Source organism: Callorhinus ursinus, unplaced genomic scaffold, assembly GCF_003265705.2.
Source record: "Callorhinus ursinus isolate GAN/ISIS: 27379988/994484 unplaced genomic scaffold, GSC_fseal_2.0 scaffold16, whole genome shotgun sequence".
Taxonomy (NCBI): Eukaryota; Metazoa; Chordata; class Mammalia; order Carnivora; family Otariidae; genus Callorhinus; species Callorhinus ursinus.
Genome location: NW_027397078.1, coordinates 10,917,066 through 10,931,668, shown reverse-complemented (window position 1 = coordinate 10,931,668; position 14,603 = coordinate 10,917,066). Strand labels below are relative to the sequence as shown.

General features: G+C 34.7%; 1 protein-coding gene across 4 annotated transcripts in view; it reads left to right on the top strand.

Moving 5' to 3' along the window:
• SYTL5 (synaptotagmin like 5) overlaps positions 1-14,603 on the top strand; it is a 269,646-nt gene that overhangs the window by 188,095 nt on the left and 66,948 nt on the right. For all 4 annotated transcript variants that reach the window (XM_073901928.1, XM_073901927.1, XM_025857705.2 and 1 more), the window contains one exon: positions 1,634-1,740. In XM_073901928.1, coding sequence (XP_073758029.1) covers positions 1,634-1,740 — 107 coding nt within the window. The remainder of the gene's footprint in view (positions 1-1,633; positions 1,741-14,603) is intronic.

Sequence of the window (14,603 nt, the reverse complement as noted above, 5' to 3'; positions counted from 1 at the left end):
GAGCTATACCAGATGCCAGTACAGGAGTGTAGGAGTGTTGGTTCATTTGATGGAAAGATACAGGTGCTTTCCCAGAATTCAGGGAAATGATGGTTCATTTGACATGGTGGTCATAAATGCCCTATATCTAGACAGATTAATTATCCTGTGGTTTAAATAGAAAGTTATTTGCAAGCAGCATTAAGGTATTAATAACAACCCTTTTCGTTTGTATGGTACATTCAGATACGGTATATCATTTCACTTCTTCATCACAACAACCCTGGGAAGCAGGTATTATTTGTGTTGTCATTTTATTACCTATAAATAAGAAAATTCTTTAGAGAAATTTGCCATAGTTAGGAAGCTTATGTCCCCTGTGTAGAATTAAAATCATGACAAAATCCTCAAGAAGAGAAAGCTAACTTACCTAACGATGATATTTGCATAAAGCCTGAGGCTGGATTCTGTATGCTGAGTTGGGGAGTCTTTCTAGTCAGGAAACTCCCAAAGCATTTTCTGAATATATGTAGTTATTGTTGCATTTTGTTCAGGATGACAAGATTGGTTCTCCTGTTAAAAGAAAAATTTTAAACTAATATAGAAGCCCACCTCATAGATCGTTTTGCTACTACTTCTAGTCAACAGCTCCTGTTTATTGAGTACATACTCTGTGTCAGGCACTGTCCTAAGCACTTCTGCATTATTTAATTTACCATTTCAAACTCAAGTATGTGATTGCTCTCTTTAATCTTTCTCATTATGAGCAACGAGATCTCAGCAGGACTTTGATATAGAACTGTTCTGTGTAAGTAACCTGTGTCTTAGTAAGTTGTCCACAGCATGACTGAGTTGTGCATTGTTCTTCAAATTATATATTTTTTTTAAAGCAAGATGTTCCTCTGATGAAAGAATGTTCTGGTGCCCAAAGAAATAGAACTTCTTCTCAGTTTACCTGTAGCCACTCCCTTTTCATATGAAAGAAAGTTGCTATGTCATTTATTTTTTTATTTTTTTAAAGATTTTATTTATTTATTAGAGAATGAGAGATAGAGAGCACGAGAGGGAAGAGGGTCAGAGGGAGAGGCAGACTCCCTGCTGAGCAGGGAGCCCGATGTGGGACTCGATCCGGGGACTCCAGGATCATGACCTGAGCCGAAGGCAGTCGCTTAACCAACTGAGCCACCCAGGCGCCCTGCTATGTCATTTAATAGCATTTTATGTCAGATATGAAAACACAGTGAATTCTCTAAGTATATAAATCAAGAATGATTCACGCTTTATTTTTTTCTATGGGCTCATTATATTTTAAGGCCCCATTCAATGAGAGTTTTTCAGTCTATGAGAAAAACAGGAAACTTAGTTTAAAAATTTGCATTTTACAATAGAACATTTAGCTTCCTTTAATCAAAGATGAAATGAACACATCACTGTTGGTAATGCAATTCAAGAAAATTTGAAAACACTTTAAGAAAAAAGAGAAACACGTTAGTACAAACGGCATGAAGTTATTGACTCTGACTGTTGCTTTCATGACACCCTAGGCCCTGTGCCTAGAAAGAATGGGAATAAAGATAAAACATTTGCAATGAAAACTGAAATCTTCTAACAAAATAAGCTGATTCATATCTCTCCTCTCTCTTCACTCCTCCAGACCGGAGTCGATCTGAGTTAGATCTGAGTGGGTCCTTTCCAGAAGACTTAGACAATACTGCAAACATAAGAAGCAAGTCTGTCCCTGGGGCTTTGGACAAAGACTTGGTAAGTTGGATGTGGAAGAAAGTCTAATGATCATGAGGAACGGGCACAGTCTTGTTCTAAACCTTTCCACTTTTAGGTGAGAATAAAGTAAAGATACAGGATAATCCATTCCTATTAGTCTTCACATTCAATATATAAAAACAACGAAAGAATGACTTAGAAAAGTTAACTGGTAATCGGGATAATGAGTGAAGATTTTCACTAAAAAAATACCTGTTGGGAATTTCAGTTCCTGGCTTCACATCATTTAATCTAAACCTGGAAAGTGAAAGATCCCAACATTTCCTAAACCAAATATTACTAGACTTAGCTGACTGTTTAGCTTATATGAACATTTCTACGTCTGAAGTTACCCCTAATAAACTACCTTCCTAACTGAAACTAAATTATATGAAAATTAATGTTTATGTGAACTCATTTATGAAATTAGATGGTTGAGTTAGATTATTTTTCAGGTTCCTTCCAGTTCTAATATCTTGATTCTGATTTCTGTAATTGCTGTAATGCAATTTGAACTCCTTAGGAGAAAGATATAACACACATGTTAAATGACATTAATGTAATTTTCCGAAGCAAGCCAGGAAACTTAGTTCTCAAACTCAATGTTATTTACTAGAGTAAAGAAACCTGGGAAGTATTTTTTAAATCCACCACAGAAAGCAGGGGTGGAGGAGGGCTATAAGTTTGAATGGTTTCAAAGCTTACTTTTGTTCAACCTTTGAAGAACAGCTAATTCCAATGTTATCAAACTGTTCCTGATCCTAGAGAACTCAATAACTGACATTAAAAATGCACTAGAGGGAATCAACAGCAAATTAGAATATGCAGAAGAACAAATCAACAATCTGGAAGACAGGGTAATGGAAAGCATTCAAGCTGAACAGCAAAAAGAAAAAAGAATAATACAAAATGAGAATAAATAGCTTATGGGAACTCAGCACTATCATTAAGCATGATAACATTTACATTATAGGGATCCCAGAAGAAAAAGAGAGAGAAGAGGGGGCAGGAAACTTATTTAAAGAAATAATAGCTGAAAGCTTACCCAATCTGGGCAAGGAAACACACATCCAAATACAAAAGGCACAGAGAGTCTCCAATAAAATCAACCCAAGGAGGTCCACATCAAGACACATAATAATTAAAATGGCAAAAAATAGTGATAAAGACAGAATTTTAAAAAGCAGCAAGAGAAAATACTGAAATACAAGGGAAACACCATGAGGCTATCACCTGAGTTTTTATCAGAAACTTTCCAGGTCAGAAGGAAGTGGCATGATATATTCAAAGTGCTGAAAGGAAAACAACAACAACAACAACAACAACAACAAACTCCAACCAAGAATACCTGGCAAAGTTATTCAGGATTGAAAAAGAGGTAAAGAGTTTCCTAGATAAGCAAAAGTTAAAGGACTTCAACACTAAAACTGTATCGGGAAAAAATAGAAGATTTGAATAGACCATTTAGTGGCAATGAAGTTGAATCAGTAATCAAAAAACTCCCAACAAACAAAAGTCCAGGACCAGATGGCTTCACAGATGAATTCTACCAAATATTTAAAGAAGGGTTAATACCTATTGATCTCAAAATTTCCAAAAAATAGAAGAGGAGGAAAACTTTCAGATTCATTCTGTAAGGCCAGCATTATGCTGATATCAAAACCAGATAAAGACATGATAAAGAAATAAAACTGTAGGCCAATATCTCTGCTGAACATAGATGCAGAAATCCTCAATAAAGTATTAGTAAACTGAATCCAGCAATACATTTAAAAAATCATCTGCGGGGCGCCTGGGTGGCTCGGTCATTAAGAGTCTGCTTTCAGCTCAGGTCATGATCCCAGGGTCCTGGGATCAAGCCCCGCATCGGGCTCCCTCCTGGGCAGGAAGCCTGCTTCTCCCTCTCCCACTCTCCCTGCTTGTGTTCCCTCTCTTGCTGTCTCTCTCTCTGTCAAATAAATAAATAAAATATTAAAAAATAAATAAAAATCTTTCACCACCATCAAGTGGGATTTATTCCAGGGATGCAAGGGTGGTTCAGTATTCACAAATCAATTATCATGATATATCACATTTACAAGAGAAAGGAAAAAAATATCATCTCAGTAGATGCAGAAAAAGCATTTGACAAAGTACAATATCCATTCATAATAAAAACTCTGAACTAAGGGGGGTTAGAGGGAACATATCTCAACATAAAGGCCATATATGAAAAAACTTAGAGCTAACATCAGCCTGAGAACTTTTCCTCCAAGATCAAGAACAAGACAAGGATGTCCACTCCCACTACTTTTATTCAACATAGTACTGGAAGTCCTAGCCACAGCAATCAGACAACATAAAGAAACAGAAGGCATCCAAATTGGTAAGGAAGAAGTAAAATTTGCACTATTTGCAAATGACATGGTACTGTATATAGAAAACCCTAAAGACTCCACCAAAAAACTATTAGAACTGCTAAATGAGTTCAGTAAAGTCCCAAGATATAAAATTAATACACAGAAATCTGTTGCATTTCTGTACACTAATAATGGAGTAGCAAAAAGAGAAATTAAGAAAATGATCCCATTTGCAGTTGCACCAAAAAGAATAAAATACATAGAAATAAACTTAACCAAGAAAGTGAAAGACCTATACTCTGAAAACTTACATAAACAGTGATGAAAGAACCTGGAGAGGACATAAGCTAATGGAAAGATATTCAATGCTTATGCATTGGAAGAACATATATTGTTAAAATGTCCATACTACCCAAAGTAATCTACAGATTTAATGCAATCCCTATCAAAATACCAACAACATTTTTCACTAGAACTAGAACAAATAACCCTAAAATTCGTATGGAACCACCAAAGACCCCAAATAGCCAAAGCAGTCTTGAAAAAGAAGAACAAAGCTGGAGGTATCACAATCCCAGATTTCAAGCTATACTTCAAAGCTGTAATAATCAAAACACTATGGTACTGGCACAAAAATATTCACAGAGATCAATGGAACAGAATAGAGAGCCCAGAAATAAACCCATGCTTATATGGTCAATTAATCTATTACAAAGGAGGCAAGAATACGCAGGGGGAAAAGACAGTCTTTCCAAGAAATGATGCGGGAAAACTGGACAACAACATGCAAAAGAATGAAACTGGACTACTTTCTTACAGCATACACAACAATAAACTCAAAAGGGATGAAAGGCCTAAATGTGAGACCAGAAACCATAAAAATTCTAGTAGAAAACATACAGTAATTTTTTCACATCAGCTGTAGAAACATTTTTCTGGATGTGTCTCCTCCAGCAAAGGAAACAAAAGTAAAATTAAACTATTGGGACCACACCAAAATAACAAGCTATTGTCCCACGAAGGAAACCATCAACCAAAAACATATATATATATATATATATTTATATTTATATTTATATTTATATTTGCAAATGATTTATCCATTAAGGGGTTAATATCCAAAATATGTAATGAAGTTATACAACTCAACACTGAGGAAAAAATCCAATCAAACAGCAGAGGACCTTAATAAATATTTTTTTCCGAAAGAAGACACAGATTGTCAACAGACACTTGAAAAGATGCTCAACATCACTAAGCATCAGAGAAAGGCAAATTAAAACCACAATCTGCTATTACTTTACACCTGTCAGAATGGCTAAAATCAAAAAGACAAGAAATAACAAGTGTTGGTGAGGATGTGGAGAATAAAGGAACCCTCATGCATTGTTGGTGGGAATGCAAATTGATGAAGCGTCTGTGGAAAACAGTATGACAGGTCCTCAAAAAGTAAAAATGGAATCATCATCTAATCCAGTGATTCCACTATTTGGGTATTTATCCAAATAAAACAAAAACGTTAATTTGAAAAGATATATGCACGCCTATACTTATCACTGCACTATTTGTAATAGCCAAGCTATTGAAGCAGTCTAAGTGTGCGTCCATAGATGAGTAGATAAAGCAGATGTAGTATGTATATACAATGGAACAGTACTCAGCCTTTAAAAAGAATGAAATCTTGCCATGTGCAACAGCATGGATGGACCTAGAGGATATAAATCTGCATGAAATAAGTCTGAGAAAGACAAATACCTATGATTTCACTTATATGTGAAATCTAAAAAGAAATGAATAAACAAACAAAAAGCATAATTAGACCTATAAATACAGAGAACAACCTGGTTATTGCCAGAGCAGACCGGGGTGGGGGAGGATGGATGAAATAAAGGGGATTAAGAGTACACTTAACTTGCTGAGCACTGAGAAATACTTGGAATTGTTGAATCATTATATCATACACCTTAAACTAATATAACACTGTATGTTAGTTATACTTAATTTAAAAAGATATGGAATTAAATGGGACGCCTGGGTGGCTCAGTTGGTTAAGCGTCCGACTCTTGATTTCGGCTCAGGTCATGATCTCAGGGTCATGAGATTGAGCCCTGCATCAAGCTCCATGCTGACCAGGGAGTCTGCTTGAGTTTCTCTCTCTCCCTCTGCCCCTCCCCGCCCCCCCCCCACACACACTTGCGTGTGCGTGCTCTCTTTCTCTTTCTCAAACAAATCTAAAAACAAAGAATATTGAATTAGTAATTTAAAATCTTTCCCTAAAGAAATGCTGAGGGATAAATTCCTTCATTGGTGAAATCTATCACATATTTGAAAATGCAATGATATCAATTCTTCATAAACTTACTCAGAAAATTACTTCCCAACTCATTTTGTGAAGCCAGCATTACCTTGACACCAAAGCTAGAGAAAGACATTGTAAGAAACTACAGAATAATATCCATTATGAATACAGATGGAAAAACCATTCATAAAGTATTAGAAAACTAAGTCCAGTAACAAAAAAGGATTGCACGCCATAACCAAGTGGGATTTATTCCATGGATGCAAGATTGATTTAGCATTTAAAAATAAATTACTGTAATACAGCATATCAATATAATAAAAGACAATAACCATATCATCTCAATAGATGCAGAAAAAGCATTTGACAAAATTCAATATCTATAATAAAACTCGAAAAAATAGGAGTGAACTTTTTTAGTCTAATAAAGGGCATCTACAAAATTCCTACAGTTAACATCATACATGATGGCAAAAAAAAAAAAAATATGCTTCCCCCCCCAGTGCAGGAACAAGGCACAAAGATTATCACCTTCATCATTTCTTTTTTTTTTTTTTTAAAGATTTTATTTATTTATTTGACAGAGAAAGAGACAGCGAGAGCAGGAACACAAGCAGGGGGAGTGGGAAAGGGAGAAGCAGGCTTCCCACTGAGCAGGGAGCCCGATACGGGAATCAATCCCAGGACCCTGGGATCATGACCTGAGCCGAAGGCAGACGCTTAACGACTGAGCCACCCAGGCGCCCCCACCTTCATCATTTCTGTTCAACATTTTACAGGAGCTTCTAGCCAATGCAGTAAGGAAGGGAAAAAGAAAAGAAAAGTACAAAGGAAAAATAGAGGAAAGAACAAAGGAAAGGAAGGCATCTCATTGGAAAGAAAGAAGTAATAACTGCTTTATATGCAGTTGACATGATTCTGTATGTGGAAAATCCTAAAGAATCTAGAAAAATATTACTAGAACTAGTAAGTTCACCAAGGTTGTAAGAGATAAGATCAAAATACAAAAATCAATTGTATTTCAGCAATGAACAATCTGAAATGAAATTAATATAATTCCATTAAGAGCATGAAAAAGAATAAAATACTTAGGAATAAAATTGTCAAAAAACTATAAGACTGTTGTATTGAAATTTAGAAAAATATTGCTGAGCTAAATTAAAGAAGATCTAAATAAATAGACATTGTATGTGCATGGATTAGAAGATTCAATATTCTCTCCAAATGAATCTATAAACTCAACACAAACCCCATTAAGATCTAAGCAGGCTATCTTGTGGAAATAGACATGCTGATTCTAAAATTTATATGGAAATGCAGAGGATCCAAAATAAGAAAATAAATTTCAAAGAGCAAAGTTGGAAGACTTTCTCTAGTAGGTTTCAAAACTTTGTATACAGCTAAGTGATCAGTATAGTGCACTATTGGCACAAACATAGGCAATCAAAAGAATATAATTGAGAGTCCAGAAATAAGCCCTTATATTTTTCGTCAGTTGATTTTTGGCAATTCAATGAGGAAAGGATCTTTTCATCAAATCATGATAGGACAATTGGATATCCATATGCCATAAAACAAACAAAAAAACCCAAAACACACACCATGAATAAAAACTAACTCAAAATGGATTATATCCCTAAATGTAAAAACTAAAACTAAAATTTCTAAAATGAAATCTAGGAGAAAATCTTTAAGACTTCAAGTTAGGCAGAGAATTCTTAGATATGATACCAAATGTATGATGCATGATACACTCAAGGAAAAAAAATGATAAATTTTATCAGTTTAAAAGTTTTGTATCTCAAAAGACATTATAAAAATGAAAAGACAAAAAAATAAACTCATAGAAGAAAACATAAAAAAATGAAAAGACAAGCTGTAGACTTGAGTAAAATATTTGCAAATCATATATTTGAAAAAGAACTTGTAGCTAGAATATATAAAGAACCCCTACAATCAACATAAAAAAAGACAAATCCCATTAGAAAATGGCTAAAAGATTTGAATAGATATTTTGCCAAAGGAGATTTATAAATATGCAATAACCATGTGAAAAGATGCATCATTAATTAGAGAAATGAACTATTAAAACCACAATGAGATATCACTTAATACCTACTAGAATGGTTATAAGCAAAAAGACAGGACATCTGCAAAGATGTACAGAAACTGAAGCCCTTCTACACTGCTGTTTAGGAAGGTAAAACGGTACAGACGCTCTGGAATAAAAGTTTGGTAGTTTCTTTAAAAAGTAAAACATATAGTTACTATACAACCCAGCATTTCCATTCCGAAGTGTCTGTCCAAGAGAAGTGAAAAGCAATGTCCACACAAAGATGGGCATACAAATGTTCATAGATACATTAGTCCGAATGGCCAAAGAGTGGAAATAATCCAGATATCCATCAGCTGGTGAATAAATAAATTATAATTGTATTCCATACAGTGGAATAATATTCAGTACTAAAAAGGAATGAAGTACTGATTCATACTACGAGATGGATGAACCTAAAACACACAATGCTTAATGAAAGAAGCCAGACACAAAAGGCCACATATTGTATGATTCCATTTGTATGAAATACCTGGAAAAGGCCAATCTAGGGAGAAAGTAAACCAGATTAATGGCTTCTAAGGGAGTGGGGATTGATTGCAAACAGGCATGAGGAAACATATTGGGCTGATGGATACGTTTTAAAACTGGATTATGTTGATCGCACAACTGTAAATTTGCTAAAAGTCACTGGAGTGTATACTTAGAGTTGGCAAATTTTATGGTTTGTAAATTATAGCTCAGTAAAGCTGTGGGAAATAAGTAAACAACATGGAGAGTAGCTGACAAAACTTTGGCAATATATCGATAATTTTAAGTTCGGTGATCAGTTACAAGAGTTCATTATACTGTTTCCTCTATTTTTGTGGATGTTTGAAAGTTTTTATATCTTTTTTTAAATAAAGAAATATGAGAACTAATAGTTTACATGCTAACAACTGGGCAGTAGCATACCCAAAAAGAGGAAAAGACTAAAAATATAGAAAAGGGATTATTTGAAGAAATAATTGGGATATATGTCTCAGAATTAAAGAAAAATCTGTCTCTATTGGAAAGTGCCAAAGATGAGATATAAGTAACAACTTACACCTAGGGACATTATAGTGAAATCCAAGAATATCAGTCATAAGAGAAAATTCTAAAAAAAAAAAAAAAAAACTTCTAGAGAGAAATCCTATTACATACACATGAACAAGGATCAAATTAATATCAAGAGTTTTCAACAACAGTAAGTATAAGATAAAAAGGCTTGAACTGAAATAGTTTTAAAGGAAATACTCAGGAGAAAGAAATCCCAGGAACTGTTGCAAGGGATATAAAAAGTAAAGGAGATTATCTAGCTAGTAAAGTTGCTGTCTTAATAAACATAAAGCTAAGACCAAAGAAGTGAGAGAGAATGTATACATAGCAACTCAGACTTTAAATTCTGTTAAAAATCATACTCAGCATGTTCTCTGACCTTGACACAATTACAATAGGTATTAATAACAAAAACATAAGTTATCCCACAAATCTGCCAAGTAAAAACACACCACTAAATAATTACTGGGTTAAAGAAGAAGAAATCGTAATGAGCATGTAAAAACAATCAGAACTATATGAAAATAACAATACTACCAAAAAAAGTAAAGAATGCAGCAAAAGTCTCACTTGGGAGAAAATTATATAGCCTTAAATATTTATATGAGAGAGGAAGAAGGGGTGAAAATTATTCACTATGAATCTAACTTTTAGGAGAAGGATTACACACTAAATTCAAAATAAAAATAAAGATATAATTAAGAATAGAAATCTAAAAAAAATTAACTCTAAAACAAAGATAAAATACAAAACAAATGTCAGTTCTTCAAAAAAAAAAAAACCTAACAAGGTAAATAATCTCTGGAAAGATCATCAAGGAAAAAATACAGAAGGCAAAAACAAATAATACTATGAATGAAAAAGTAAATGTAACTATAGATAAGAGATCTAATATCAACAATGATATACCAAGAATTTTGAAAACTTAGATGAAATGAATAAATTTCTATGAAAATATGATTTCCCCAAACTTGAAATTTCCAGACAGGATAAATAAAACTGAAACAGTTAGAAATCTCATAAAGAAAAAAATCACTACATCAAAAACTAATGATGTACCATATGGTGACTAACATAACATAATAAAAAATTTTTTTTTAATTAAAAAAAAATCAAACCTAAATGACTTTATTGACAAGCTCTATGACAATTTCAAGGAAATTATAATTCTAAATATTACACAAACTTTTGTAGTAAAATATATATATAACATAAAATTCACTATTTTACCTATTTTTAAGTCTGCAGTTATGTGGCATAAAGTACATTCATATTGTACAACCACCCCTACCACCCATCTCCAGAAAGTTTTCATCTCTCCCAATTGAAATTCTGTACCTATTTTTTAAAAGATTTTATTTACTTACTTAGAGCATGAGCAGGGGGAGGGGCAGGGGGAGAGGGAGAGAGAATCCCAAGCAGATTCCATGCTGAGCGTGGAGCCTGATGCAGGACTCGATCTTATGACCCTGAGATCATGACCTGAGTCCAGACCAAGAGTTGACACTTAACCAACTGAGCCACCCAGGCACCCCTGAAATTCTGTACCTGTTATAGTAAATCTCCATTTCCCCATCCATCCAGCCCCTGGCATCCACCATTCTTTCTGCCTCTATGCATTCGATTACTCTAGAAACCTCATATAAGAGTACACAAACTTTTTGAAACAATTGAAAAAGGAGTATTTCCGGGGTGCCTGGCTGGCTCAGTCATTAAGCGTCTGCCTTCGGCTCAGGTCATGATCCCGGGGTCCTGGGATCGAGCCCCGCATCTGGCTCCCTGCTCGGTGGGAAGCCTGCTTCTCCCTCTCCCACTCCCCGCTGCTTGTGTTCCCTCTCTCGCTGTGTCTCTCTCTCAAATAAATAAATAAAATCTTAAAAAAAAAAGAAAAAGTATTTCCAACTGTATTATGGAGGCCAGTGAAAACCAGATATCAAAAGCAAACAAAGGCATTTTGAAAAAGAAAACAACAAACTCATTGTATTCCTGAGTATAGATGGAAACATCCCAACCAAAATTTTAGCAAATTGAAATCAGTCATGTCTAGGAAACATAAAACACCATGACCAAGCTGGATTTGTCACAGGTTTACAATGATTTTTGTGGTAAGCTTTTTTTTTTTTTTAGAATGGTTTTAGATTTATAGAAAATTTAATACAAAAAAATTCCCATGTACCCCATACCCAATCTGTCTTATTAACATCTCGTATTTGTGAGGTACATTTGTGACAATGAACCAATATTGATATATTAAAATTAACTGAAGTCCATACTTTATTCAGTTTTCCTTGTTTCCTACCAAACGTTCTTTTTCTGTTCCAGAATCCCATCCAAAATACTGCATTACATTTCATTGTCATGTCTTCTTAGGCTCCCCATGGCTGTGACAGTTTCTCAGATTTTCCTTGTTTTTGATTAACTGTTGTTTTGAGGTCAGGTATTTTGTAAAATTTTCCCTTAATTTGGGTTTGTCTGATGTTTTTCTCATGATCAGAAAGCATTTTTGGAAGGAAGACCACAGTGACAAAATGCCATTCTCACCATATTATGTCCAGGGTACTGTTAAAAATCAAAATTCAACTGAGTAAATTTGAAGATCTAATTGACTTTATTAAATGATTAGTGAATCGGCAGCACCCCACCTAGCAAGTAGAGGGGAGCTCTGAGGAGGTGCACAAAATGTAAAGTTTTAATATGAAGGAGAGTAGGGCAAGAAAGTTATTAACAATAGAGAAGGAGTGTTCTAAACAAGGTAGCTTTTCCTTAGGGGGACAAGCAAGGGGTCTTATCATGAAGATTACTTCATCTTCCTTTGGGGGATGGAGAGGGCTCAAGTGGTAGACTCATTGTGGCCATCAGAAATTCCTGACTGACAGGTTAAGACTACATTTCTGCAGGAGGTTGAAATTTGCAACTGGATAAGGCATTAAGCCCTAGTTTGAGGACTCAGCCTTAAGCAATGCCATTTGGGGCCTGTGGGGTTTTTTTTGGTTTGGTTTGGTTTGGTTTTTTGGTTTTCTTTTTGGCTTCTTTTTTAAGATTTATTTATTTATTTGAGAGAGAGAGAGAGAGAGAGGAGGGGCAGAGGGAGAGAGAATCTCAAGCAGACTCCACACTGAGTGCAGAACCCGATGCAGGGCTCGATCTCATGACCCTGAGATCATGACCTGAGGCAAAATCAAGAGTCGGCTGATTAACTGACTGTACCACCCAGGCGCCCCATTTTGTTTTTACAATACATACTATCAACATGACATTACTGTTGATGCTGACTTTGAACACCTGACTGAGGTACTGTTTGTCAGGTTTCTCCACTATAAAGTTACTCATTTCTAACTTTTCTTTCTAGTACTCTTTGGAACAAAGTCACTATGTACAGCCCACACTGACAGTTATGTTCCACCTTCTTAAAGATGGAATATCTACATAAATTATCTAGAATATTTTTGCATGGGAAATTTGTCTCCATCCATTTATTATTCAGTTATTTATTTATATCAGTATACTGATGGATATTTATTTTATACTTTGAGTTATAATCTAATATTACTTTATTTTTTTAAAGATTTTATTTATTTGACAGAGAGAGACACAGCGAGAGAGGGAACACAAGCAGGGGGAGTGGGAGAGGGAGAAGGAGGCTTTCCATTGAGCAGAGAGCCCGATGCGGGGATCGATCCCAGGACCCTGGGATCATGACCTGAGCCGAAGGCAGATGCTTAACAACTAAGCCACCCAGGCACCCCTACTTTATTTTATGCTCAAATTTTTCCACCTTTGGTCATTGGGAGCTGTTTCAGTTGGCTCCTGTGTTCCTTTGACATACTTCTATCACTTTGGGTTGGTTTTTTTTTTATGTTGTTTTTGTTTTTGTTAGTTTGCTTTTGTCTTGAGCACATTCTTACTTTCTAGGTCTACAAGTTGCTCCAACTCATCTTGTGAGCTCATCAGTGAAAAAGGCAAATATATCAATATAAAAATAAGCAAGCTTTGAAAAAGTACTTCACAAACCAGGAAATTTAGTTGGCCAATGATCAGAAAGAGGTACTCAATACTAAGTTTTAGTGAGGCTTCCCATTACTAATTTTCACATAATCATCTACTGGATTAGCAAGAGAGAAAAAAAAAATCTGACAATACCAACTTTTGGGAGACAAGAATATTGAGCAGAGGGCACTCTCATATGTTGCTGGTCAGACTGTAAATTGGTACAATTACTCCCAGTTGTTTGACATTATCTTAAAAGTAATATCAATAACCATGTGGAGAGATGCATGCCTTATGACATGGCAGTTCTTCTCACTGGGGCATACCTAGGGGAAACTTGTGTTTCTCTGCATCAAGGTACATATTCAAGAATATTCATAGCAACTTTGTTAATAATAGGGAAAAAAATCTGGAAACAACCCAAATAATAAATAAAAATGAACAAACTACAATAATATGAAATAATTTGGATGACTCTTAAAAGAATATAATGTTGAGACAAAGAGGCAAAACACAAAAGAGTATATAACATTTAATTCCATTTACATTAAGTTCAAAAACAGGCAAAACAAAATCATATTGTTTAGGAATGTATGCTTAGGTAGTAAAACTATAAAGAAAAGCAAAGATGTGATTACCATAAGAGTTAAGATATTATTTCAAAGATGGGGGAGAAAGGGGTTTGTGATATGGACAGAACACAAAGGAGGCTTCTACTTGGTCACCATATTGTATTATGCTGTACATTTATATTTTATGTACTTTTCTAATGTGTTATATTTTATAATAAAATTCTTTTTTATTCTAAAGCACAGGATTCTATATAGAGAATAATCTCAAGTTATGAAACTGGTTAAAAGACATGATTGTCCATTAGGTGTGCACAATTTTATATGATTTTTCACATAAACAAGGAGAAAGGCATGAAATGTAATATGTAAAATACTGATTTAACCCAGGGTGAGAGGAAACAAAGGGAGGAGAGGAGAAGTAAAAAAGAAAGGTGTTCTTTTAAAAAAAGCATGTATGATATATTCCATTTATGCGTGGTTGTGTATGTAGGCATGTGTGTATACATATCATAATACTTGGAAATTTCGTCATT